Below are 26,365 nucleotides of genomic sequence, written 5' to 3'. Positions count from 1 at the left end.
GAGCAGCCGAGAACTGATCACCAGCTGCTGAGCCAGGACTCAGCCTGATGTAATTTGTGAGCAGGAAATGCAGCCAGGTGGCAGGAGGAGCGTGGATGAATCCTGATAACCCTTTGCCCCAAGCGAGTCAATGCAGATCAATTCTCTCTAAACACTGGTCTCCATGCCCTGGCTGGGCCTGCCAAGTCTGCCTTCACTGGGAAGGCGCAGAAGCCTCAGGGCACTGGACACTCTCACAAGGGGGGCAGAACAGCCCCCTGCCCCTGGAGTTTCGGGGCACCCCGAGGAAGCTGGGTCTGCCCAGGTCTCCACTTCAGGACTCCGGGAAGGCAGCTGGGCCTGGCCAGTCACTGAGTATTTTAACATCATCTCTCCTGCTGGGTTCCTGTTTACATGCAGCGCTGCAGAGTCACTGCCCCCACATGGGGCATAGAATCAGAGATCCATAGAATCTGAGGGCTGGAAGGGATCTCAGGAGGTCATCAAGTCCACCCCCCCGCCCAACACAGGCCATATCCTCACTATATCTTCTCAGCCAGGGCTTTGTGTGCCAACTAGCACGGAGGACTGAGCAACTGCCCTGCTCCGGGCCTCCCCAGCTGGAAACCAGACCATCTGGCTCTGCTGTTCACACCGTGCCCCAGGCTGTGCTGGGCCTCGCTTTCCCATCTGTGACATGGGGCTAATTCCATTGGCTTTCCTCTTCCAAAGCCCCTTCACATCCGCTCTCTGGGCCCAGGACTCCCCGGGGCAGAGACTGGCTCCTCCCGCGTGTTCCCGCCCCACCTCACCGCTGGGGGCCCCTGATCTCCGCCGGGCGCGACCTGGGCACGGCCAGAATATGCCAGCGGCGGGAAAAGGACCCCAGCGCCCCTTGAGTGGAAGTGCGGCTGGCTGGCTTCCCTTTCGGGGGGACTTGCCCACAAGGAGGGGGCGAGGCGACTCCTGTGCACTTTTACTGGGGTCCTTTTGGAGGGGACAATATCAGGGCGGCCGGGTTAGCCTGTACCGTGGAGAACAAGGGGCCCTGGGGCACCTTAGGGACTGACAGGTCGTTTGGCGCATGAGCTTCGTGGGCGCAGACCCCACTCGTGCACCGTGCACGAGTGGGGTCTGCGCCCACGAAGCTCATGCGCCAAACGACCTGTCAGTCCCTAAGGTGCCCCAGGGCCCCCGGACGCTGGCGACCGGTACGTGACTCGGGTACCCGCCCGGCGCCTCCCCGCGGAAGGCCCCGATTGCTGCCGAGAGGGGGGCGGCCGCCGCCGGGCGAGGCTGCTGCGGGCTGCCGCCACGTGACCGGCGCAGGGCTTTAAAGAGCCGGGCGGCGGCGGCGGCGGCGGCTGGGCGCGGGGCTGCCATGGCCGGGGCGTTCGCGGGCGCCTGGCGGCTGGCGGACAGCCGGCACTTCGACGAGTACATGAAGGCGATCGGTGAGTGGGGGGCTCTCGCCGCCGCCGGTTTCCCAGGGCTGTGAGCGGCGCTCCGGGCCCGGGGCTGCGCCGGGGGGCAGAAAGGGGCGCGCGCGGGTGTGTGGCTGTGGGCTGTGTACGTGCGTCTGTGTGTTAGGTACGGGTGTGTGCCTGTGTTGTGTGTGTTGTGCGAGGGTGTGTGGTGTTCGGGTTGGGTGCCTGTGTGTGTGCATGTGGGTTGTGTATGTGTATGTGCATGTGTTGTGTGAGGGTGTGTGTTGTGTGGGTTGGGTACCAATGTGTGTGCGTGTGGGTTGTGTGTGTGCATCTGTGGGTTGGGTACCTATGTGTGTGCGTGTGGGTTGTGTGTGTGTGTGTCTGTGGGTTGGGTACCTGGGTGTTTGCCTGTGTTTGTGTGGGGGGGGGGCGGTACGTGTGTGTGTGTGTGTGTGCGCGCGTGTGGGTTGTGTGTGTGCATCTGTGTGTTGGGTACCTGTGGGTTGGGTACCTATGTGTGTGCATGTGGGTTGTGTGTGTGTGTCTGTGGGTTGGGTACCTGGGTGTTTGTCTGTGTTTGTGTGGGGGGGGCGGTACCTGTGTGTGTGTGTGTGTGTGTGTGTAAATAGCTGGCTTTCAACCAAAAGTGGAAGCTGCATTGAAGACCCTGCCTGGCCGCCTCCCCCTTGTCTGACCTTGATGGGGGGCGGCAGTGGCAGGGTTAATTGCTCGGTCACCTGATTGCTCAGGGAACAGCTTGGCACAGCAGCCCTTGGGCATGCCTGACAGCTGGCTGGCCGAGCTGGTGAGCAAGGTCAGTGCAGCGGGGCAAAGCCAGGCCCTGTGCTGATCTCCGACCAGCCTGTCAGATGCAAAGGGGGAGGCCTGTGCTGTGCAGCTTCAGCGCAGAGCTGGCCAAGGGAGTCGGCAGCTGGCCAGGGTCCAGGCTCTCCCCCAGGGTGGCTCGCTGCACCAGCCACACCTGTGCAGTCCCCTCTGCAGGAGCGTGGGGGGGGGGTGGAGGCTTCGTGGCCCGCAGGGGCTGATGCTTGATCCTTCCTGCCCTTTGCCTCATCGCTGCTCCGGCAGCAGACGCTTGGCCTCCCTCGGCATCTCTGCTGTGTGTCGATGGCTCTGTGCCAGGCTGCGTTGGCTTTGGAGCTCTTGCAGGCCATGCAGAAACCTGCAAGGCTCACGGAACCACAGACTCTGAGGGCTGGAGGGGACCTCAGGAGGTCATCAAGTCCAGCCCCCTGCCCAAAGCAGGATCAACCCTCAACTAAATCATCCCTGCCACAGCTTTGTCAAGCTGGGACTTGAAAACCTCTAGGGACGGAGATTCCACCACCTCTGTTGGTAACTCATTCCAGCGCTTCACCACCCGCCTGGGGAAATAGCTTTTCCTAACATGCAACCTACACCTCCTGCTCTGTAACGTCAGAACATTGCTCCTTGTTCTGTCATCTGTCACCACTGAGAACAGTCTCTCCCCATATTCTTTAGGGCGCCGGCTCTGCGCTGTCATGAGAACGCTAGCCCCAAGTATAGCAGAATCCCGGGGAAGTGGTGTGAGTGGAACCAAGGGCAGGACTGGGCCCCTCAGGTCTCCTTGCTGCCCTGGAGGGAAGGAGTCAGCACTCACCTGGGCTGGCCCCAACCTAGGTGCTGGGCAGTGCTCTGCTGGGGCAGCTGCTTGGCCCATCAGTGACTGGGGGTAGACAATGCTCTAGCGCTGCCTAACCAGCCTCGAGCATCAGCAAAATCACAGCAGTGGGCAGCCTGAGTCCTGGGGGACCTTCCGCAGGGGTGCAAGCTGAGCAGAGAGTGAGTGGCTGCCCCCTTAGCAGACTGCTTCCCCCAAACTCACCAAGTCTCTGCTCGGCTGCTAGCATGTGCTGCCATCAGATAAACGCGGCAAGGCTGACTTCCAGTCACGTGGGTTGGACGAGATCCTCCCCGCTCGGCTGTGCCACTGAAATACCAGGAGTGCAAAATGATGTGGACTAAGTGAGTGAAGCCTTTTGTACGTCTGCCCACACACAAGCCCATGCACAACCGTGCCTGTGCACAGAGCAAAGTTGTCCAGCTTTGCCGAGTCTGAGAATTTTGGTCCAGCTCTGCTCTTTGCTGGCTTTGCCTGGAGGAGTTTGGCTCCCTGGCAGTGGAGTCCCAGCTGACCGTCAGTGCAGAGCTTTGGGCTGCTGCTGGGGAAGCTGGACAAGCATAGATGGATCCAGATGTTGCAGAAAGGCCAAGTGATTCTGGGAGCCACCTGGGCACACCCTAAAGGAGCCTGCTTTGCAGAGGCCAGGTGCTCAGCTGTCTGTTGGGAATGTCAGCGGGGGCCCCCAGAGTCACTAGCAGAAGCCACGCTGTAGTGGGCGGAGGGGTCCCCCTCATCCTCAGGCTCGGGGCTGTCCTCCCCCCGCTTGGTACATCTCTGGGATGTTGCTGGGGCTGCCAGTATTCTAATGGCACAAACCAAACACTATGGCCCCGCCCCTGCTCCCTCCACCCTCAGTCACCTGCTCTTCCCCCAGCCTCACTCCCTTTCAGTTGGCTGGGGTAGGAGGTGGGATGCAGAAGGGGGTGAGAGGGGCGTAACCACGGGTAGCCTGGAGGGGCTACTTTGTATTCAGGTCTGGCCCCATCACTCGCCCTGCTCTGCCCGCTTGGCAGCCCTGCCAGGGCACAGGCTTGGAGTACAGAGACTCATCCAGCTCTGGTGCCCTTATCAATATGCAAAATACAGAGGTGCAGGGCTCCAAATTGCCCCAAATGTCATGGTGCCCCGTGCAAGTGGGTGTTGTGTATGGGCTCCAGTGGCCCCCCAGGCCCAGCCCCCAACTGCCTCCCCTCCTACAGGCTCTGAGCCGGCTTCCATGGCCCTCCTCCACCCAGCCCTTTTCACCAGGTGGCAGTGAGTGGTGTGAGCACAGGCCAGAGGACACAGGAGGAGCAGAGGGTAGCTGCCCCGCTGGAGGGAAGCAGCAGCTTTCTCATCAGAGTTCTGCTTCTCTCTGGCTGGCTGTGTGGCTGCCCTCCCTGCCCTGCTACTCTTCCGACTGTGCTGGCCTGTCTGATCCAGGAGGGCTGGCAACCCTGGGCTTGCTCCCCACACTGCTGCTCACATGTGCACCATCAATGGAAACAGGCTGCCCACTGTGGGCGCTCTGCTAATCAACTGGGCAGCTGCTGCTCTCCTGGGCATCCACCCAAATGCTCAGGTTCATGGAACAGTGCACATAGTTGAACCCACCATCCTGCCCCGTGGGGCACCCAGCACCCTGCCGTGCTGAGTCAGATGCTATGGTCACCCAGCCAAGGCACAGAGTTGGGATAACAGCCCACAGACACTGAGAACAGCTCCGGTCTGGGAAGGACCCCTCTTCCGTAACAGTTACTTATTTACACTGGGTTTAATGATGTTGTTAAAATCACCTTTGTGTAAGTATAAGAGGTAGGATTGAGTGATAACAGATCCAAGTAAGTTACTAAGCTAAAACAGAGCAAAACAGGCCAGCTCAGACTAACACCCCAAGAGAAGTTGTTACAAATCATAATTTCTCCCCCTAGTTCTTATTTCAGGTGGTGGCTTTTTCAGGTCAGAGTTGATCTTTCTGACCTGGGTCTAGCAGCCTCTCTCCATCCCTGTCCTCAGAATTCTTTGGTTTCAGGTGTTTTTGTGCATCCTGTGGGCTGTGGGGAGCAGTCTGTGAGGCCAGCTGAAGACCATCTTTGTGTGTTTCCCATTCCTTATATAGAAGTTCTCCAGGGCAGGATATCTTTGCTCAATTCCCCCTATCCCCTCTGTGGAAAAGTAGGAACTTCGGGTCTTGGCAGGACCAACTGTAGTCCAGCTACAGCACAAACAAGACTCTTCACAGATCATTGCATGGGGCCCTGGGCCGTTTAAGTTCTTTAAATATGGGTCATGGTCTGCACTAGTGCATCTCGATACGGAAATGGCTTTATGCCTCATCGTTCTAACTTCCCATGCAACAAGAGCAGCACTTGCACACAGACGGCAGTGCACATTCATGGGATCCTAAGCTTTTCAGTGACTTTGCATAAGGCATAATAGAGTTTGGCACGTCCGTATTCAACACTGTATTTCCATAAAAAGATGGTGGTACCATGCTGCACTCCCCCACTTCCCAGGGCCTCCCACCTCCTTCCATCCCAGAATCCCTTCCCCCATGTCCTGTCACCAGGACCACGTTTGCTCAGATGGTCTCCCCAGCTTTTGCTAAGTGCCAGCCCGCATGGGATCACGTGCCACTGACCCTGGCCTCCCCAGCAGCAGGTGCACCACACATTACTGCACCAGACGTCAGCCTCTGCCAGGGCCTTCCCCACGATTCCACCAGGCCTCTGCCGGCCGTGACATTAAATGAGGCTGGCACATGCTGGAGAACAGCACAGCTGGCACAGGGATGTGTGTGGCGAGAGCAGGTGCTGGGCCAGAGTCTGTCCCTTTGCAGCTCCCATGAAACGAGCAGCTGGGCAGTGGTGGGAGCTGGCGGGTAAGAGAACAGCAAAAATGGGGATGGTGGGGAAATGACGCTGATTCTGCAAAGCACCTGAGCACAGGTGAGGGGACTCTGTCCCTGCCTGTACCTGAGCCCTGCTTTGTGGTCCCTAAAGGCGCTATCCAAACAGCAGCTGTCCCCCCCGCCCCCCCCCATGTGGGCCCCATGGACACGTCGAGCCACAGCTGTGCAGGGAGCTCTGGCGCACTGCAGCATCACACCGGCAGAGGAAGCGGGTGCTTAGCATGGGAAGCCTTCTCCTTTCTCTCCGCCTCCCAGGAGTGCCTCGGCTCACCCCTTGGCAGCGACCGGAGGGAGAATGTGCCCTGTGGGCCCTGGTTGGTCAGCCATCTCTTGGCCGGCATTAGCGGGTGCAGTGCTGGAGTAACAAGGCTGGGCCGTCACATGGGGAAGAAAGATCTAGGGCTGGGCTCAGTTACCGTGATTCAGTTGGAGCAGGTTCACCGACAGAGCAACTGTTCCACCACTGCATCATGGCTGGGCCCTGAGCCTGCTGCCTGCCACGCCCCAGGAGGTTCCTGGCCTCCTGCTGCTACCCTGTGGGCAGCCCCTGCCCCCCACCCCCGCGGGGCCATGAGCCTTGTGCCTGCAGCTCCCGCTCAGTGCTGCCTGGTTTTGTCCCGCAGGCGTGGGCTTTGCCATGAGGCAGATAGCAAACCTGACCAAGCCCACCACCGTTATCGAGCTGGAGGGTGACAAGATCACTGTGAAGACCCAGAGCACCTTCAAGAGCACAGAGATCTGCTTCGTGCTGGGTGAGGAGTTTGACGAGACAACTGCGGATGACAGACACGTCAAGGTAGGAGGAACTGTTGGCAGGAAAGACGCCCCCAGGGCAGATGGAGCCATCAGGTGGGGATGGTGCTCAGGGCCACTCAGAAGAGTCATCTGAATGAAGGGAAGGGATGACTTTAAAGTGTGTTTGTGAAATCGAATTAAAGCCTGGGGGGAAGCTCTTATTCAGCATTCCCTCTAGAAGTGGATTAACGTGACCTTAAGCCACTATGAGGGCCCTCTTACAGTTAATGCAGTTAATAGAACCCCCAAATTAGCTCAAACGAACTTTTCTGAGTATCCCCATGTAGACTAGTCCTTGTTCTCGTCTGTACCCACCGCCAGCGTAGCACATGGAGTCCTGGGCTGGGAATCCAGGACATGGGTTTCCACATGGCTGGGGGGAACAGAGATTACTAGAGATGGGCCAAACATCCCCAAACTCCTGAGTGCATTTGGAATCTAAACAGATTTGGAGCCAGCGTTGCAGCCGGCCTGATCCCTCACTTCACCAAGGCTGTGGGTCGCTCGCCACCTGGCACCTCTGCAATCTAGGTGGTTGGTAGCTGAGCACCTTACTCCAGTCGGCCTCTTCAAGCCACCCCTTCCACCCTACTGTCCTTCCCTCTCCCCCTTGCTGGGCGTCTGCCTGTCTTGTCTTTGAGTCTGAAAGGTCTCCAGTGCTGGGTCCATGTCTTAGCCATGTTGTGCAAAGCTGTGGGCAAACAGCCCCATTTTTGTAATAACTGCCTGGCAGGCAGGAGATTGGTATCTGAGCTCTGCGCCTGCTGCCCCTTGCTGCCAGGGGTGGAGTCAGCAGCGCAGGTCAGAAGGGCTTTGAACCCCAGGGAGTGAAGGTGAAGGAGTTTCAAACAGACGCACGTGCTGAGCCAGGAAAGGCCACCTGCCCCCAGGATCCGAGAAGGGACAGCAGCAGGGAGGGGCTGTCTGGTCTCTCCAGGGCACTGACTAAGGTGAGCATTCAGATGTACAAAACGGGCTGCAGAGCTGCCAGTGCCCCACTGCTGAGCCTCGGGGAGCACTTGGTAAAACCCGATTCTGCTGCCAAGCCATTGCCCAATGTCCTGCCAACACCAGCCTGAGGACTGTGTGGCCCAGCGGCTTCAGTGACTGCAGAAGAGCTGCTGGCTGGACTTCAGCATTACGGTATCAGACCTGCCAGATAAAATCAAGGGAGGCTTAGGCTGTGGCCAGTTGTCTAGTGCCCTGGAAGCCTGTAATGTTATGTAAGATGACCGCACCCAGTCACATCGAGCTCTCAAGTGACCCAGCCTGAGGTTTGCACACTCCCACTTTTTGCTTCTTTAGGATGTACCAGGAATGCCTGGGGGGCGGTTCCAAAAATGTAGAAAGGAATACACATCTCCTAGAACTGGAAGGCACCTTGGGAGGTCATCTAGTCCAGTCCCCTGCCCTCATGGCAGGACCAAGCGCTATCCCTGACATCTATTTGCCCCAGTCCCTGAATGGCCTCCTTAAGGCTTGAGCTCACAACTGCAGGTTTAGTAGGCCAATGCTCAAACCACTGAGCTATCACTCCCCCGATAGCTTCTGCACCTTTATTAGTAATGGAGGTTTGTGGTCCCTGGGTTCCCTTGTGCCTGGGGAGACCTGGCAGAGTTCTGAGAGCCCAGGTATAGAGAAAGGTGCTTGATCAATGGGGAAGAGACTGGCGCTTTGGTTGGGTAGAACCCTGCAGGTAGCTGCAGATGTCAGTGCAATATCTGCGGCTCATGTTGGCAGATACAGATACCAATCCTCTAGCTGTGCAGGGCTCTCTGGATGGGCTGTTTGAAAACATGGGGCTTAGTAGCTCCTGCTTAATTCCAGTGCTTGGTACCCAGTGAAGAGTGAAACTCCCTTTAAGAGAGAGTCAACCCCTGCACCCTCTTGAAGCTGAATGACCCCACCCCAGAGGTCTTCTCGGGAGGACTCCTGGAACAGGAGCAGGGGAGGCAAGTCAGGATCTCCCTCTTGAAAACCAAACAAATACAACCCTCTTTTGAGGGGAAAAACTACCTGTTCTGGCCTGTTTCAGTGAACACCTGCCCCCGGCACTGGGAGCCTGCATTTCCCCCTCCTCCCCGAGGAGAGCTTGCTCCCTGGCTGCAGCGTGGCAGCCGGCTGCAGGAGCAGGACACACCAGAGACTCCCAGGTTCCATTAAATGCACTTCCAAGACCAACCAAGGCTGTTCGTGCTCATTCTGCTAACGAGGGGGCGCACCTAGCCCAGACTGTTGTGTTACAGAAATGAAGCCGAGCCAGCCTGGGCCTTGTTGCAGGCCGCTGGGGCTCCTGCAGGGGCATGTCAGCTGTTAAACTCATTTGTCAATGGTAATTAGTGTCTAGGGAGCCAGGTGGGTGTGTGCATTTGTGAGGGGCTGTGATGTGCACAAAGTCTGCCCCCTGCTGGCGCATCATCCTGCTGGGGTACAGATGTCATGCTGGCCCTGGAGGCAGGGGCAAATTTCAGCCTCTGGTCATATACCTAACCTTACTTAGTTTGTGAGGGTGCGATAGGCTCCCGCTCCACCAGTGCTGGCCCGGCGAAGACCTAGGGAACTGCACTGATGCTTCCTGTAGCATTGCAGGGCTGGCATGGGAGGAATGGGGCCAGCCCCCCGGGAGCTGGAAGGGCAAGGTCCCCAGGTGTGTGCCACAGGGCCAGGAGGCCACCTTCTCTGGTGGGCACATGCCTGCTGCCAGTGGGGTCTCAGACTGGGAAGGGATGCACTGGGGCAGGCTCACCAGAGAGAAGGGGCCTGGCGGGGGACTTTACCCTTCAGCAGGATTGGGAGCAGTCTGAGAGGCTCAGCCAGGGGTTTCATGAGCCCTGGAAGTGCCTCCCAGAACGTCGGGGGAGGGTGGCTAGGAGATTGCGTTCCTGAGTCTCAATACTCCCCAAGCACTGGGGTGCTGGAAGGGGGGTCCTGAAGCCCCAGCCCTTCACTGAGGCACGGGGGAGGCAAGCTGCTGCTGCAAACACATGCAGAGGGGGCAGAGTGATATGGGGGCAGCAGCAGGGGTGTGGGAGGGTGGCTGCACCCCCCTCTGCAGAGGGCAGGAGGATCGCAGGCTGGGTAGAGTGGGAGCTGGGTTGGCCTCACATACCCTGATTGCACTGGACTTCCCCCGCTGTTTGATAAGAGCATTGTCACACTGACCTTAGGCACCCCCAGGCAGGGCTTATCAGCTGCCTCCTCACACGCCGCCTGGACAAGGCTGGGGCAGGCAGAGGGAACAGCTTCCGTGACCTGCTGATCAGCCCATTTGTGATGGTGTGACCTGAGCCCCCATGGTGCCACCACAGCTCCTGGGGGATGAAATTGGCCTCCCCGGCCCTCAGGAAGTAGCTGCGTGATCTGGTTCTCTCTGACGGGCCCAGTGAGTTCTGAGGAGAGGGGACACGGGGTGGGGAGAAGTAACGGAGCCCTGGCTGCGTGCACACACCAGCGCTATGGCTGGCACCAGCACTCCGGGGCCAGGGGCACAAGGGAGCGCTGCTCCAGGGCAGGGTGCTCTCGCTGTGCTGTCAGAGCCACACCACATCCTAGCAGCAGCTTGCTAGGCATTGTGCCCCACTGGGATGATCCTGGAGTACAAAGGATTGAGTGCTACCTTGTTACCCACTGCCTGCAACATGAGGGCAGCCTGCTTGTGGGCAGGGGCCTAGCTGCTCGTCAGTCCCTTCAGTTCTGCCAGCCTTGGCTCAGCCTTGCAGGTCGGTGCTAGGTGTGTCCTGGGTCCTGTCTTACCTACTCCCTGACATTGGCTCCTCCCAGAGAGCCCAGATCAAAGCAGCTGTCTGCCCCCGCTGCTGCTTCATGTGCCACCCAGCATAGGGGCACAGTGCTGCACCACCGGAAAACCAGAGCTCCATGAGACACAAGTGTCGGACCCCTGGGCACAGCACAGACTCACTTGCAATTGTTACCAGGGAGCTTTCCTAGCCAGCAAAACAGGTCCACCCCTGCCTGAGCTCAGGGTGCTGCAGCGCTGGCTGGCTTCTCGGGAGCCAGGAATACCCTGCTCCAAACTATGGCTCCTATGCTAAGGGATGCTGAGCCCCCTGTGCTACACCAATGGCTCTGTTCACAGCTGGGTAGGGCGAGCAGCTCTCCCTGTCCCAAATACAGGACAGGGAGCTGGGGGGGAGGGGCGGCTCCTCCTGTCCACCAAGCTCTGGGCAGCCAGGAAGGAGGCTGCAGCTGCTGGCACTGTCTGGGCGTCCTGGAGAAACTCAGCCATCAGCCCTCCCCTGGGGAAGCAGCAGGGACACAGCAGCTGCCCACACTCCCCTTGCTTTGCCGAGGCTTGGGGAAGTGACCTGTGTACTCTCCCGCCAGCAGCTGCACCTGCACAGCTGCTGGCGGACAAGCTCAGCAGGAGAGGGCCCAAATATGGGACAACTTGTCCCTTTTAAAGATAAGTCTTGGTGCCTCTTTAGCATCCCAAATACAGCACTGTCCTGCCAAATAGGGGCTGGATGGTCACCTAGCAGCTGGGCCCTGCCTGCCGTGCTGGTCCTTGTGCCCTGCCAGGGCTTTGGCTGTTTGGAGCTTGTGTTTGAAAGTTTGCTGTGGACTTTGCTGGGTTGGTGAGTGGGTGGATAATTGAGGAGTCTGTTGCCCATACTTCAGACCATCAGCTTGTGGGGAGCAGGGAGAACGCCAGTGTGAATGCACCAGCACCGAGACTCCTGTTTCCCTGGCAACTCACTTCCACTTCCAGCCCGTCAGGGCAGCGTTTACCCATAAATGTTACCCTGACATGCATCTCAAAGGGTTGTGCATAGGCTTTCACCAGGGCTGTCACAGGCCACCTTTAATGGGTGAGTGATGTATTTGGTGGGGTGAGTTTGTCAGGTCTGGGACAGGAGTTAGTGTAAAGAACAGTGAGGCCTTTGGCCTCTGGCTCATCCCTTCTCCCAGCACGCATCCTGGCAGCCAGCGGGGAGGGGGGTGGGTGTGTGTGTGTGTGTGTGTGTGTGTCACTCAAGCACCAGCTGAGAAGCTCTGGGATCAGGTGTCTCAGGATGTGGCTTGCGTTGGTAATTGACCTTGCCTTGGGGCTGTTAGGTCAGAATGAGGGCAGGTTTAGTGAGTCCCCTGCTGGGCATGGGAGCAGCACTAGGACTGCACTTGTTCCCACCAGCCACAATGAACCCCAGTCCCCCAAACATGACCCAACTTCTGCTGCATTTGCCAGCAGTTTGAGCCGCTCCTTCCTTATGCAAATCAGTGTGGCCACCCCCAGACTCTCACATCACCCCTCTTGCACACCATTTTCCCCCTGCCGCTCCCCAGCAACATTTACTGCCCCAGACATTGATCGGCTCTTTCGCTCTGTGGCTGAGGTGACAGAACTGTCAGGAAACACTCCCTCCTCCTCTTTTTGGTGTTAAGGCTCCAAGGAGATTCATATCAAGATGCACCATTAAACTCAGGACTGGTTCTATGGTCTTGTGAATGGGGGCAAGTGGGTAGGGGGCATTTGGTGGCCCCTGGAGCTTGCTATTTAAAAAACAACCCCCCTCTAGAGGCCAGGGGCTAGGTAACTACCTGGAAAACCTTGGATTTTAAGAATTCAGAAATACAGTTGAGCGCCTGTGTCCATTTTGCTGTGCTTTATAATTTATGCAAAGGCTGAAGCCTCTCCCTGCTGTGGCTGTTCACTGCTCTAAGGTTGGGTAACTTTTTCCTATTTCAGCCCCTCTCAGAGTTTAGGGCCCCTTGATCCAAATGGCCTCTAAGCCGCATGGCTGCACCACTTCCCATTAAGGCCATGCAGGGGCTCGGGGCTGATGAGAGGGGCTCCTGTCCACTAGCCCCGCAGGGAGCTGCTGTGGCTGGGGCAGTTCTGCGCTGGGGCTGGTGGGAAAGCAGCCAGCAGCAGTTCCAGCTCTGAGGGGGTGGGGGTGGGCACAGGACTGCCCGCACTGTCCTGCCCAGAGCACTGGCTCTGCACTTTCATTGCCTGCTGGGGGGTGGGGGGGCAGTGCTTGCAGGTGACAGCAGCGTGCACAATCTGGTGTGGAGCCTCACGCCCATGAGCCAGACCTACTGGCCACTTCTGGGGTGTGGCACAGTACCCCAGGGCAGCAGGCACCAGGCAGCCTGCTGTAGCCCCTCTGACTAGGACCCACACAGGTAAATCTGAGCCCCAAGCCTGCTCAACCCAGCTCTACCTCTTGCTCCTCAAATTGCTCATCCCTGGCCTCACCCCAGAGCCCACCCCCCCAGTTCAGGGACCATACCCCGCTCCTGATCTCCAACCTCCAGGCCTGAGTCCCTTCCCAAACCTGGAGGCCCTGCTTACAGCCCAAACCCCTCATTCCCAGGCCCACCCGAGCCCTCATCGCCTCCTGCACCCCAGCCCGTCCCAAAGTACTACCTCTTCCTACATTCTGAATCCCTTGGCCACTGCTTGGAGCCCTCCTGTGCCCCCATCCCATCATCCCTAGCCCCACCCCAACACTGTGCCATCAGCTAGAGGCCTTGCGCCCCTGTACCCCAACCCGCTGTCCCAGCCCTGAGCCCCTAAGCCCCACCACAGAGCCTTATGCAGAGCCCTCAGGCCTGCACCCCAGCCCTCTGCCTTAGGCCTGAACCCCCTCCCACACTCAGAAGCCCTTGGCTCCAGTTCTGCCACACAAATGTTATGTGCACCCCTATGAACACAATGTGTTGCACCTCATCTCCGTGTTACACATCACCGCCACACTGGTGCACATAAAATTCGTTCTGCTTAGGGATGAGAACAATCAGAAGGAACACTGCCCTTGACAATTTGGGGGGTGGGGGGTGAGGAGATTGTGTAGTGCTGGGCCTGATTAAAATCTCTCTTTGCTACCTTGGCCATTTCTGCAAACTAATTCTAGCAGCAAGAAGGCCAGAGTCTTTGCAGCCCCAAAGAAACATAGTTTGCACAGCTTGCCAGAATGCCCTGCCCTACTCTAGCTGCAGCAGTGAACAGTCAAGTAACTCAGGTCTAAAGCTCCCCCTCTCCAGACCCAAGCAACTTCAGATGGCTCTTTCTGCAGTGATACCATACTGCCTTCCCTTGCTTCCTGGGGCACAGCTCCCAGGCATTCATCCCTCCAAGAGACATAGAAGGTCTTGCTGACCTGGATTTTAGGGTGAACCTCAGGGAGGTGCAGCAGACATGCCATCTGCCTGCACCCTTAGCCCCAGAAGGATCTCTCTTATTACCCTATTGTAAATCACTTGTTCCAATACAATGCACTTTCATCTCTCTCTGCCCCTCCGCAGTCTACTGTGACACTCGAGGGAGGAAAACTTATCCATGTGCAGAAGTGGGATGGAAAGGAGACCACGTTAGTTCGAGAACTGGAGAATGGGAAGTTAATTCTGGTAAGAGAGTAAAAGTTTTCCAAGGATCACCAAAGGTCATCTGCCTTTTCACTCACTTGACGTAGCAGATAAGCTTAGGGTTTGTCTACAGCAGTAAGCTGCAGGCACTTTACCTAACCCTGTGAAAACAGCACGAAGTCCTAGTGTAGAAGAAGATACATCAGTATAAAGGTGCATATTCCCTTAAAGGAAAGAGAAATAGGTATCTGAATAATAAGGTACATTTATACCAGCATGGACCAGGGCTGTACCAGTAGAACTTCACTGGTATAAGAAGAAAAAAATAAAAATCACACTGAACCCACAGCTAAACCAGCCCAGCAAGTGTAGGCCAGGTGTTGGGAGGGTTACTAGAACCAGGACAGCTCGCTGAATGTCTGGACTACAAGATTAGATTAAAAACTGAGAGAGCAGCTCAGGGGGACAGCCCATAAATTTACTAATTCCCAAAGATCCTGCTGGATCCGCTGCTGTGAATGCCTGACAGAACAGACTGGTTGAAAAGTCAGCTGTGAAACTCCTGGTGAGACACTGACTTCAAACTCTCCTCTAATCTTCTGTCCTGTTTCTGATTCCAGACTCTCACCATGGGCACCGTCACCTGCACTCGTACGTATGAAAGGGCAACATAAATCCCAGATTGCTGCTGATCCGCTGGTGCTGAACTCACTGAATTGTCTGTTCCCCCTGCATTTTGTATACAGTTTAATACTTCAGCATGGAGCCAGTGCAGGCGAGCCTGTGACTTTGCTTTATGTGGTACTGTGCTTTGTTTGTGGTTTTCACTCTATTAAGAATCCATGTGGAAAATAATAAACCAAAGTTGTTACTAATTGCTCTGGGAAAGGCTCATAAGCCATCTCTACACCCAGACTCATTCTCATGCTCTCCTCTGGGCCAGAAGGGCAGGGGCTGAGTTCTGCCTTGTTCATACTGCAAGCTTGGGACATGCAGAGACCAACAAACCCCTGCAAGGAAGTCAGAGGTGCTTAATGCGGCCTGCCGCCAGAGGCAGAATTCTCAGCACGGGGCTGCTTCGCTGCTCGCCTGGCAGATTCATCAGAACAAATGGTTTTTCAATTACAGTCAAGCCCCGGTTCTGTGACCCCCAGTTATCCAACATTCCACTTTATCTCACACCACTCGAGTGGTGTGGGATAAAACAGAATGTTGGATAACCAGGGGTCTGATAATCTCCACCCAGCCCTGTTGCAGGCTGCCAGCAGCCTGCCGCCTTCTACCGCCCGCCCCGATTATCTAACTTTTTCAGTTATCCAGCCCTTGGTCGTTCCTGCTTATGTCCAAGAGGTTTTACTATAGTCTCACTTTTGCCTTGGAGGGAAAGGCTGTCCCACCTGTGGCAAAACAACAGGCTCCTCAAAGTGGGGCTGGAGAGACATGGCCCCAGTACACCTACACAACTCTCTGCTTGGGAGATCAATGACTACTCCATTTAATCTTGGATCAGTCCCCTGCCAATAATCCTTTCAGCCCCCATCCAGTTTGCTAGGTAGCTGAGCAGCAGCTGGGTCTCTTAGGATCACATGCGAGCTGCTAGGATCGGGTCCATAGAAATACATGGCTGATACAGCTCATGTGGCTACAGCTCCCCAGGTCTCTCCAACTCTCTCCCCATCCCAGCTCTGAGTCATCTTTGCTCACATTTTGCAATACACTCTCCAGTGGCTAAGAAAGGAGGAAAACATTTCCCCAAGGCTCCAACAGCCCATTCAGGTAACACACACATCTCCTATTCTGCTCTACTGGGGAAAGAATTCCATGGCTACTTCGGGACTTTTCAAAGAGCGTGAATTCATATCCCACCACTCCATCAGTGCTTGAAGGCCTTACAAGTGGGAGAAATGGTGTGTCTTCCTTCCCTGAAGAACACACGTGGAATGAGAGCTCTCTCAACGGCAGGCCCATTCAATCTAGGGCTGACCTCTGAAGCTCAGTCTATTGCGAAGAAATTCCCTCTGGTGTGGTGAATGAACAAAAAACAATATTGTAGTCGTGGCTAAGGGCTTGGTCAGGGATCAAGGCCCCCATTGTACTTGGTACTGTACAAACAAAAGATTGTTCTTGTCACAAAATCCATAGTCTACTTAGTGGTGTAAAGCAGGGTTTCCACTCCTGTAGCTAACTTCACTGGTTTAGCTGTATTGCTGGAAGCTCTGCTTTGCTCAGTCCAGTGCATTCACATTAGTGTACACTGCAGTCTACTTCCTCAATGCACAGAGGACTTTCCCCAGAGAGATTTTCTCCCTGGTGGGTGAAGCAGGTGTAGCAGTTTTAAATGAATGAGTAAGAATCATTTAACTTCTCAGTTAGGAATCACCTTGCCTGTGATGTCATTCTTTCTGCTCATTATGCAGGCGGTCAGGCCAGATGACCATGGTATTTTCTAACTTAAATCCTAGCTCTTCAGTTGTCAAGAGATTTTCTCTCTCCCTGCACACCAGACTAGCAAGACAGCACAAAGCCATTTTCTCCTTGTCTGGTCACCTGGAAGTTAACCAGTGAAGGACAGGGCTGGGAGAAAGTTGCAGCATTGTAACTAAAGGTGGCATTTGAAACTGATTTCATTAAACTGATGCATGCCGCCGTGCGAACTACCCTTAGTTCAGTTTGATGGTGATCTATTGAGATTTAGCTTAAAGTGATTACAAACAGGTTGAAAATAATCTGAAATAAGCCACCATTAAACCAGTGCCTGACAAAAGGGCTATTGCAACACTATCAGAGGGGTAGCTGTGTTAGTCTGGATCTGTAGAGCAACGAAGGGTCCTGTGCAACACTATGAGTGTTCTGCTGGGATAAGACCAGTGTTACACTAGATAAGCAACGAGCTCCTAGTGTGGGCACAACAATATTGGCACAGGTGAACTCTTCTGCTGTGAGAGATCACACCCCACAAGATATAAGCAGTATAAGGGTAAGTCTGTACTAGGGAAATAAGTTGATTTCAGATACAAAATTATAGCTACAGCATTTGCATAGCTAGAACTGACACATCAGAACCAACAGACGGCCTACTGACGTCTGAGCCTCTCTAGTCTCCCACTGACGTCCCTTACTCCGTGCTATTGTGTTGAGTACCGGGGGTGATGGTTGAGCCCAGACAGGCTGATTTTTCCATGCCTTCATCAGATGCGCAAAAATCAAAGTCTGGAAGATTGACTGCCAACGCGCTGATCTTCTGGTAAGTATAGACAAGACCTGCGGGGTTTTGCTGGTATTACCATGCCACAGCTCTGTCACACAAAAATCACCCCTAACTGGACACAGGCACACCAGTGGAAGCCTGTAGCTTAGACACAGCCAAAAACTAAAACAGCATAAGAATGTAATTTAGCATTTCAGAGGTTTATTTTTCATAATTTACACAACTGGCAATAACTGACAACGCAAACGTTTACCTTGAGTGTGTGCCTATAATATAATTTAGCTGATTAGTTACCATCCTTCTGCCAATGCTGACAGACAGAATGGACAAGACTGGGGGTTTGTCTACATGCAAAGGTGGTACTGTTTTTACTATCCCAGCAAAAAAATTCGCTTACTGTGGAGGTACTCTACGAAGATGCCTCATACTGCTATAGCCAGTCCTGTTTAGACAAGGGAATAAGCTGCACCAGTAAAAGGACCAAAGGCACCAACTTGGAAATTTTCCCCAGGGATGCTGAATCCCTGCTTTGCCTTCAGCACGACACCACCCCTTTCTAGCTTGTTCTGCCTCTTCATGCCCCATTTTGCCCCCTCCTGCTAGCACCTCCTGCACACCACTGAACAGCTGATCACTGGTGCACAGAGCAGGGCTCAGATGCAGAGTGGTGACTGCTAAAACAATCAGCAGGGAGGGAATGTCCATGACTAGACAATTAGCTGACAGGGTGTGAGAACTGCCCCCTCTGGCTTGCAGGGAGTGGCTGACAGGGACCAAAGCACAGTGGTAGAGCTGTCATCCTTTGACTGGCACTGGCTGTGCTGCTGCTGTCCTGCATACTTCTTGCTGTTCCAAAGAAATTCACAGCAGTACGGGCAGCTCACTCAGAGGAACCTGAAGCTTTATGGATGGGGGAGTCACTGATTAATGGGTGTAATCAATCTATTTTGGCAGGCTCAAGCATTGGCCTCTCAGTGGAGAGGAATGGCAGCCTAGGTAATTTAGTGGGTAATTAAATTCAGAGTCAACATCTCTAACTTCAATGGCTGAATGCTGCTTTTAGGAGAATGAAGCTCTTCATCCATCAAACCAGTACGTATCGATTTAACCCCACCGTCTCCAGGTAGCTGGCTCTAGAAGGCTGGCGCTGGCTTGCAGGGAACTGACACCACCAGTGCTCCTTTCCAGCACCCTCCTCCTCATTCCTTGTGCTTCTTCTTGTGCTTCTTTTTCTTCTTCTTCTTCTGAGGCTTACTAGCTTTCTCTGAGTGCTTGGCCCTCTTGCTGGCTGGTTGAGACCCATCACTGTCCAAGCCAGAGTTGTCTGAATGGTCAGACACTGAAGATTTCTTGCTCTTGTGTTTCTTTTTCTTCCTCTTTTCCTGTTGGTCAGAAGGAGACAAAGACATACCAATTGCCAAGCGTTCACTAGTCAGGGCAGCAAGCTGCTTTTCAGAACATATGGCCTGTTGCTATCTGGAAGGCAAACAGGCTGGACTAATATGTCAGAGTGTATTAGCAAACTGTGGTGAGAGTAACCACAATGGGGCTATTTGATAAAGCACAAACCTCAATCCTTCAAACTGTTACTTGTGCAAGTAATCCCTACTCACATGCCTGGTCCCACTCAAGCTAGAGGCTATTCAAATACAGATGACTCACGTGTGTGGTGGTTGGCAAGAGCAGGCCTTTGTTTGTTAATAAAGTGGGTTTCTAAACTAGCTGCTCTGAAACCAGTTTCTGTATCTCCTCTTTCCCCACTGAAAAAGCATGGAAGCAGCTGAATCCCTTAAGCCTGGCAGGGAACCCTTCCTACAGCAGCAGTTCTCAGTCAGTGGTTTGCGTGTGCACACAAACACCCGAGGGGGGAAGGGGGAGCATGAACAGTTTCAATGTGTCTGAGAACCAGGAATGGTGCTGGACTTACTGGAACACTGGTAGTTGAGCCACTGAACTTTGTGGGACTTGTGGTGTAGGTCCCCAGAAAACTTCTCTGCTTGCTATTGCTAACCTACACCAGGTCCGGCTTTTATATACAGAAAAACAGTTTTCTGGGGCACAGGCGAGCCACGGAGTCCGGAGGAAAGCTTGGAAAGAAAAAGGTCGAGGACCCTGGGGTGAGTGAGAGCACACCGAGGCTAGAGGAAGAGGGGAATCAATTAGGCTGTGTCTACACTTGCATTCCTCTTTCGAAAGAGGTATGCAAATGAGGTATAAATTTGCATATCTGACACCTCATTTGTATATTATTTCAAAATAGCTTCTTTCAAAAGAAGAAAACCAGTGTAGACACTGCTCTTTTGAAAGTAAAAAAAGGAAGGAGGATTCTTTCGAAAAAGGGGTTTACTTTAGAAAAAGCAGTGTCTACAGTGGTTTTCGTCTTTTGAAAGAAGCTATTTCAAAATATGCTAATGAGGTGTCATATGCAAATTTATACCTCGTTTGCATTTTGATTTCCCTCATTTGCATGCCTCTTTCAAAGGAGGAATGCAAGTGTACACACAGCCTTAGAACTGTTGAAGGTAGTACAAAGGAGGCATAGCTAGGAGTTAAGTGTCAGTGGAGCTGATTTATTCAGCACACACTAATGAAGCACCATTCTGTAAGTGCCATTTGAAAATAAATCCTCTTGCTTTTATAGCTATGACGATAGCCTCTTGAACGTTCCTTTCTGATGTGCTGTTCTAACCAACCTAACTCTTCATATTTCCTCCTAATTCACCTGCTTCCAGCTCCTTAATCAAGCTCAATATGGTCAATTCTTGCCTATTTACCTGTTAGGGGCTGCTTATAAAAATCATACACAGTGTACATTTCCTCCCCATTTACTGCTGACGACAGCCTCTTAAGTATGCTACTTTGACACAGTGTCCGCCTGTGAAAGACAGGGACAAACTCACAACCTCACTGAAGGTACTGCCTTAACTCCTACTCAGAGCTACTCGAAGCATAACCCCATCTCATTCAGTGGAACTGTCCAACATACACTTAATTAGGAATGATGCAACTTAAGACAACCAATTCCCTTATTGCTACAGCCAGAGCCCTCCACAGAATAATAGAATCCCAGGGCTGGAAGAGACCTCAGGAGGTCATCGAATTCAGCCCCTCCCCAACACAGATGAACCCCAACTAAATCAACTCAGACCAGACTTTCACAAGCTGTGCCCTCATCCCTGGAGGCTCTTGAGAATCCACCACCTCTCTAGGTAACGCATTCCAGTGCTTTATCTGCCTCCTAGTGAAACATTTTTTCCTAATGTCCAAACTAGACCACCCACACTGTAAATTGAAGCCATTGCTCCTTGCTTTGCTATCCATCACTACTAAGAAGAGCCTCTCTCGAGCCCCCCTGCAGAAAGTTGAAGGCTGCTATCGAATCACCCCTCACTCTTGTGAAAACTAAGTAAGCCCAAGTCCCTCAGCCTCTCCTCATATGTAATGTGCTCCAGCGCCCTAATCGTTTTTGTTGCCTTCTGCTGGACCCTCGCCAGTGAATCCACATCCTTTCTATACTTGCTGGGGGTGGGGATGGGGTAGGGGGGATACCATAGTTGAGATGTGGCCTCACCAGTGCCAAGTAGAAAGGAATAATTACTTCTCTAGATCCGCTGGAAATGTTCCTTCTAATGCACCCCAATATGCCATTAGCCTTCTTGGCCACAAAGACAGACTGTTGAGTCATATCCTGCCTCTCTGCCACTGTAATCCCCAGGTCCTTTTCTGCTGCACTGCTACTTAGCTAGTAGGTCCCCCAGCCTGTAATAATGCTTGGGATTCTTCTGTCCAAAGTGCAGGACTCCACTTGTCCTAATCAGAAACTTATCAGATTTCTTTTGGCCCAATCCTCCAATTTGGCTGGGTCACTCTGTACCCTATCCCTACCCTCCAAAAGGTATTGGACATATACATGCAGAACAAGAGCAGCCAATGTTCCTGTAATTATTACTTTTTTTGAAAATTGAAAAAAGAAAGCTAGGAAAAAAAGAACTAAACTCTCATGGTTGAAACAAAGCAATCTCAGCTAGACCCAGGCTACCTCATAACTGGCTGGGCAAGATTTATTCCCCTGGAGCAAACAGAGGATATTGAACTGAACAGACTGCTGGCATGATCAACTAAGGCAATTTTTACGTTTAATTGGATGAAGAAACTTTAATGAAAGATTTATCACATGGGGAATCATGTTAGGGAGGACATGGAGTTGCACTGATATTAATTTCTTTTAATGTAGTACTAAAAGTTAAGAAGTAAGGCTAATGATTACAATCAAGCATTCCTATGCCATAAAGTTAGCAGAATACACCACTGCTGATATAGGCAGTAAGTAGAAGCAACTGTAACCAAGCAGTATGTTTTTTAAGGACACCTGATCACAGACTGGAATAATCAGAAAAGTAATTTTGTTTACTAAACAGAGACTCAGCTCAGTCATACATAGGAAGTGTGACTGGGTGAATCACACAAGCCATTCTGGGTTGTCTCCTGGTCCGCTGCTCATGCCACTGAGATGCCTGCCAACCTAGTCTGGGGGCCTCTTCGCTAGCCTGTCCTGTTGGGCCAGATCATCTGGTCTCCACACAACCAAAGCGCAGGATTGCATTTAGGAAGCCTCCACCCCAAGTAGCACAGACACTGAATCAGTTCAGCTCTGGAAGGACTCATTCTAAGGGTTCAGCACCTCAGAAGCCAACCCCCCCCCACAGTACTAAAACCCCAAATAAACCACCCCCACTGAGTAAAAATTTTGCATGGAGAAAGTTTATAAGAATGTACGCCCTCTTTACCAATGAACATGAAAGATGCACAGTGATTGCTCCTCCACAGCTAACCATTATTTATACTGGGCTTGATAATGAACAAGGGTTTTTACTGAACACAAAAAAGCAGGATTCAAGTAGTTGCAAAGGAAAACAGATCAAAGCACTCTACTAAATTAAAATGAGCAAAAACATTTAGCTAGTTTTAATCCAGTAAGAAACTTGTTACATGCAAATTCTTGCCCTCAACAATTGTTCTCTACACCTCTTTCACAAGATAAGCAACATCCTAGCTTGGGTCCTATCCTTCCCCTGTTCAGTTGTAGGTGCTTCCAGCAAGTACATAAGGTGGTAGGAGGCGGCTCTCCTGGCATCTGGCAACTCCCGCTTGTCTCCTTCCCCACAAATCTCTTTTGCCCAACGCAGGAATTCTTAGTGCTTAGTTCAAACTCTTCTTGCCTTTAGTAGAAAATTACCAATTCCAAAATGGGTTTCAGCATCAGGTGGTCTGGCCACATGACTTTTTAGGACCAACTAAAGTTTGAGCTTATAGGACAAATAAGGCTATTCACATGCCATTGACTCGACCACCGGGCCATCCAAGTTGCGGGGCATCAGTGATGGCCCTCATTAGCACATTTAGAATTATAAACAGAGCCATACTTCACATTTCTAACGTCACATGCAAAAATGCTACATGCACAAAAATGGGATATACACATTCAGCAGACTAACATTAAAATTGGTATGTTACATACAGTACTTAGTCTAAAGTGTCTGACTTCTGCATATTGATGTTCATAAGCCAATTTTCACAAAGCATGGGGGAGGGTGACACTAAAGTCTTACCATTGTTGTTAAAACAAGGAGAACAAAAATGGAAGCTGTTTAACAGTTCTTGAGGTGACTTTGGATTGGTTATAGTAATGCAAAGACACCTATAAAGGAAAAGATGGAGGTCCTCCTGGACCAGCCACCTGCAAGTCCTCCTTGTGACTCCAAGTACTTATTTTGGATAGGCCTCTCTACCCGCCTCATTTTCCAACAATTAGAGTTGCCTGCTAGTGCATTGGAAAGAGACAATAATCCTGTCATCTGACGAAGCCGGTCTTTGCCCAGAAGAGCATATGCTCTAAAATATCTGTTAGTTTGTAAGGTGCCACATGACTTCTTGTTGTTTTTGAAGAAAAAGATTAACTTGGCTACCTCTGACACTTATCACCATGCAAGGCACTGCATTTAGTTGTATTGAGTGGAAATCCATCAACCTCATGAAAAAACTTGCAGAGATACAGACAGACGACATCTTGCTCTCCAAGTGCAAAGAGATGGACAACATACCAAAAGGACTGAAGGTGAAAAACTCACTGAAATCAATTTACTACACAGATTACGGAGAGAGATTGTGCCACACGCACTCTAAGAAACTGAGGAACCACCTGATCAGCATCCTGTACAACAAACAGGACAGCACCAGAAAAAACCTCTCAAATCTGGAGACTCTCATAAAAAAACAACCTTCTACACAAACCTTCACGTGGCTGGACTTTACGGAAACAAGATAGGATATTTAAAATGCACATTTCTCTTCTCTACAGAAGAAAAAGGACTGTAAACTATTTAAACTCCTCCTTTCCACATGGGGCTGCAAAAGTGGTACCCTTAACCTCACCCAGCACTACTGTCAATCCATCCAACTACACACTCAGCATGGTAGAAGAATCTGCCCTTTTTCTGGGACTCTCTTTTTGCCCCACCACCCTCACAAACTTGACACAGTTCGGCGGGGATCTAGAAGCCTACTTTCGCTGTCTCCAACTCAAGGAATACTTCCAACGTGACACTGAGCAGTGCACTGACCCACAGGTACGCCCCCCACATAGTACAAGAAAAAATTCTTCATGGACTCCCCCGATGGTTGAAATGACAAACTGGACCTACACACAGAATGCTTCTGCCAACATGCACAGGCAGAAATTGCGGAAAAGCGGCATTGCTTACCCCATAACCTCAGCCGTGCAGAACGCAATGCCATCAACAGCCTCAAAAATAACTGATGTTGTCATCCAAGAGGCTGACAAAGGCGGTGCTGTTGTCATCATGAACAGGACAGACTACCAAAAGGAGGCTGCCAGGCAACTCTCTAATACCACATGCTACAAGCCACTGTTCCAGGATCCCACTGAGGAGTACACAAAGAAACTACAGCATCTGCTCAAGACCCTCCCTATAAAAACACAGGAACAAATCTACGCAGACACACCCCTTGAACTGAAACCAGATTTATTCGACCCACTACCCAAGATCCATAAACCTGGGAATCCTGGACACCTCATCATCTCTGGCATTGGCACTCTCACTACAGGACTGTCTGGATATGTGGACTCTCTACTCAGACCCTATGCTGCCAGCGTTCCCAGCTTTCTTCAAGATGCCACCGACTACCTTAGGAAATTACAACTCATTGGTGACCTTCCTGAAAACACCATCCTGGCCACCAAGGACGTAGAGGCCCTTTACACCAATATCCCACATGAAGATGTAATTCAAGCTGTTAGGAACATTATACCTGATGAGATCGAGGCATAAATGGTGGCAGAACTTTGTGACTTTGTCCTCACCCACATCTACTTCAGGTTTGAGGACAATTTATACCTTCAAGTCAGTGGCACTGCTATGGGCACCCACATGGCCCCACAGTATGAAACATTTTTATGGCTGACCTGAAACAATACTTCCTCAATTCTCATCCCTTAGTGCCCCTCCTCTACTTCCGCTACATTGATGACATCATCATTTGGGCCGATGGGAAGGAGGCTCTTGAAGAGTTCCACTGTGAGTTCAACAGTTTCCACCCCACCATCAACCTTAGCCGCGACCAGTCCACAGAAGAGACCCACTTCCTGGACACTACTGTGCAAATAAGCGATGGTCACATAAATACCTCCCTATACAGAAAACCCACAGACCGCTGTGCTTATCTACACGCCTCCAGCTCCCATCCAGGGCACACTACATGATCTATTGTATTTCGCCAGTCACTAGGGTACAACCGCATTTGCTCCAATCCCTCAGACAGAGACAAACATCTACAAGACCTTTACCAACCTTTCCTCAACTACAATACCCACCTAGGGAAGAGAGGAAACAGATTGACAGTGTCAGACGGGTAACCAGATGACACCTGCTACAAGACAGGCCCAACAAGGATAACAAGAGAACACCACTGGCCATCACATACAGCCCCCAGCTAAAGCCTCTCCAGTGCATCATCAGTGACCTACAACGCAGCCTGGACAATGATCCTTCACTCTCACAGACCTTGGGAGGGAGGCCTGGCCTTGCCTACAGGCAGCCTGCCAACCTTAAACAAATTCTGACCAGAAACTGTAGAGCACAACACAGTAACTCTAAACCTGGAACCAATCCCTGCAACAAACCTCGCTGCCAACTCTGCTCGCATATCTACATCAGTGATATCATCATGGGACCTAACATCAACCACACCATCAGGGGCTCCTTTACCTGTGTGCCCCACTACAATTTACATTGGCCAAACTGGACAGTCTCTACACAAAAGAATAAATGGACATAAATCAGACATCAGGAATGGTAACATACAAAAACCTGTAGAACAGTTCATTCTCCCTGGACACGCATTAACAGATTTAAAAGTAGCAGTTCTACAACAACAACAAAAAAATTACAAAAATAAAATGGAGGGAGAAATTTCAGAGCTGCAATTCATTTGCAAATTTGTCTTTGCCAACCAAGGACTGAACAGAGACTAGGAGTGGTTGGCCCATTACAAAAGCAGTTTCTCTGCTCTTGATGTTTGCACCTCCACATTAGCAACTGACAATGGGTCACATCCCCAGGACTGAACTGACATTATTTCTCCTCTCTTGATGTTTACAACCCCACATTAACTGCCGACAATGGGCCACATCTACCCTGACTGAACAGACCTTGTCAGCTCTGGCCCTCCCCTTTACTAAGACGCCCTCTTAAATCCTCCTCTGAAGCCCCCCTGCACTCGTACATCTGACAAAGCGGGTTTTTGCCCACAAAAGCTTATGCTTCAGAATATCTGTTAGTCAACAAGGTGCCACAGGACTTCTTGTTTTTGAATAATCCTGTCTATCTTTCACTTCACTTATATTTGTAATGTTAACTCCTTCTGTGAATAATCACTGGCCTGAAGGCTTGTGGCTGAGTACCAATATGGTGAAAAATAAGCTCTCTTGGGTGATTACTTAAATCAATGACCAACTCTTAAAGTATCTAATGAGTGAGGAAGTACACATG

General features: G+C 52.1%; 2 protein-coding genes across 2 annotated transcripts in view; one reads left to right on the top strand and one right to left on the bottom strand.

The window, feature by feature from the left end:
• Positions 1 to 1,278: 1,278 nt before the first annotated feature.
• Positions 1,279 to 14,964, top strand: FABP3 (fatty acid binding protein 3). The gene is made up of 4 exons (XM_074976527.1): positions 1,279 to 1,433; positions 6,589 to 6,761; positions 14,030 to 14,131; positions 14,710 to 14,964. The coding sequence occupies exons 1-4, from the start codon at positions 1,361 to 1,363 to the stop codon at positions 14,761 to 14,763; spliced, it is 402 nt and encodes a 133-aa protein (XP_074832628.1). The 5' UTR covers positions 1,279 to 1,360; the 3' UTR covers positions 14,764 to 14,964.
• ZCCHC17 (zinc finger CCHC-type containing 17) overlaps positions 14,796 to 26,365 on the bottom strand; it is a 38,835-nt gene continuing 27,265 nt past the window's right edge. The window contains exon 8 of the mRNA XM_074976526.1: positions 14,796 to 18,679. Within this exon, the coding sequence (XP_074832627.1) occupies positions 18,497 to 18,679 (183 nt within the window). The 3' untranslated portion in view covers positions 14,796 to 18,496. The remainder of the gene's footprint in view (positions 18,680 to 26,365) is intronic.

Source organism: Carettochelys insculpta, chromosome 24 (genome assembly GCF_033958435.1).
Source record: "Carettochelys insculpta isolate YL-2023 chromosome 24, ASM3395843v1, whole genome shotgun sequence".
Lineage (NCBI taxonomy): Eukaryota > Metazoa > Chordata > Testudines > Carettochelyidae > Carettochelys > Carettochelys insculpta.
Note: the sequence above shows the minus strand (reverse complement) of the source record. Positions and strands in the feature narration are given on the sequence as shown.

What these genes read in the sequence shown, in the direction of transcription:
- FABP3 (XM_074976527.1), top strand. Translation starts at nt 1,361, where the DNA reads ATGGCCGGGGCGTTCGCGGGCGCCTGGCGGCTGGCGGACAGCCGGCAC. An exon ending in CGGATGACAGACACGTCAAG is followed by an intron (nt 6,762 to 14,029) that starts GTAGGAGGAACT and finishes GCCCCTCCGCAG; the next exon opens with TCTACTGTGACACTCGAGGG. An exon ending in AGAATGGGAAGTTAATTCTG is followed by an intron (nt 14,132 to 14,709) that starts GTAAGAGAGTAA and finishes TTCTGATTCCAG; the next exon opens with ACTCTCACCATGGGCACCGT.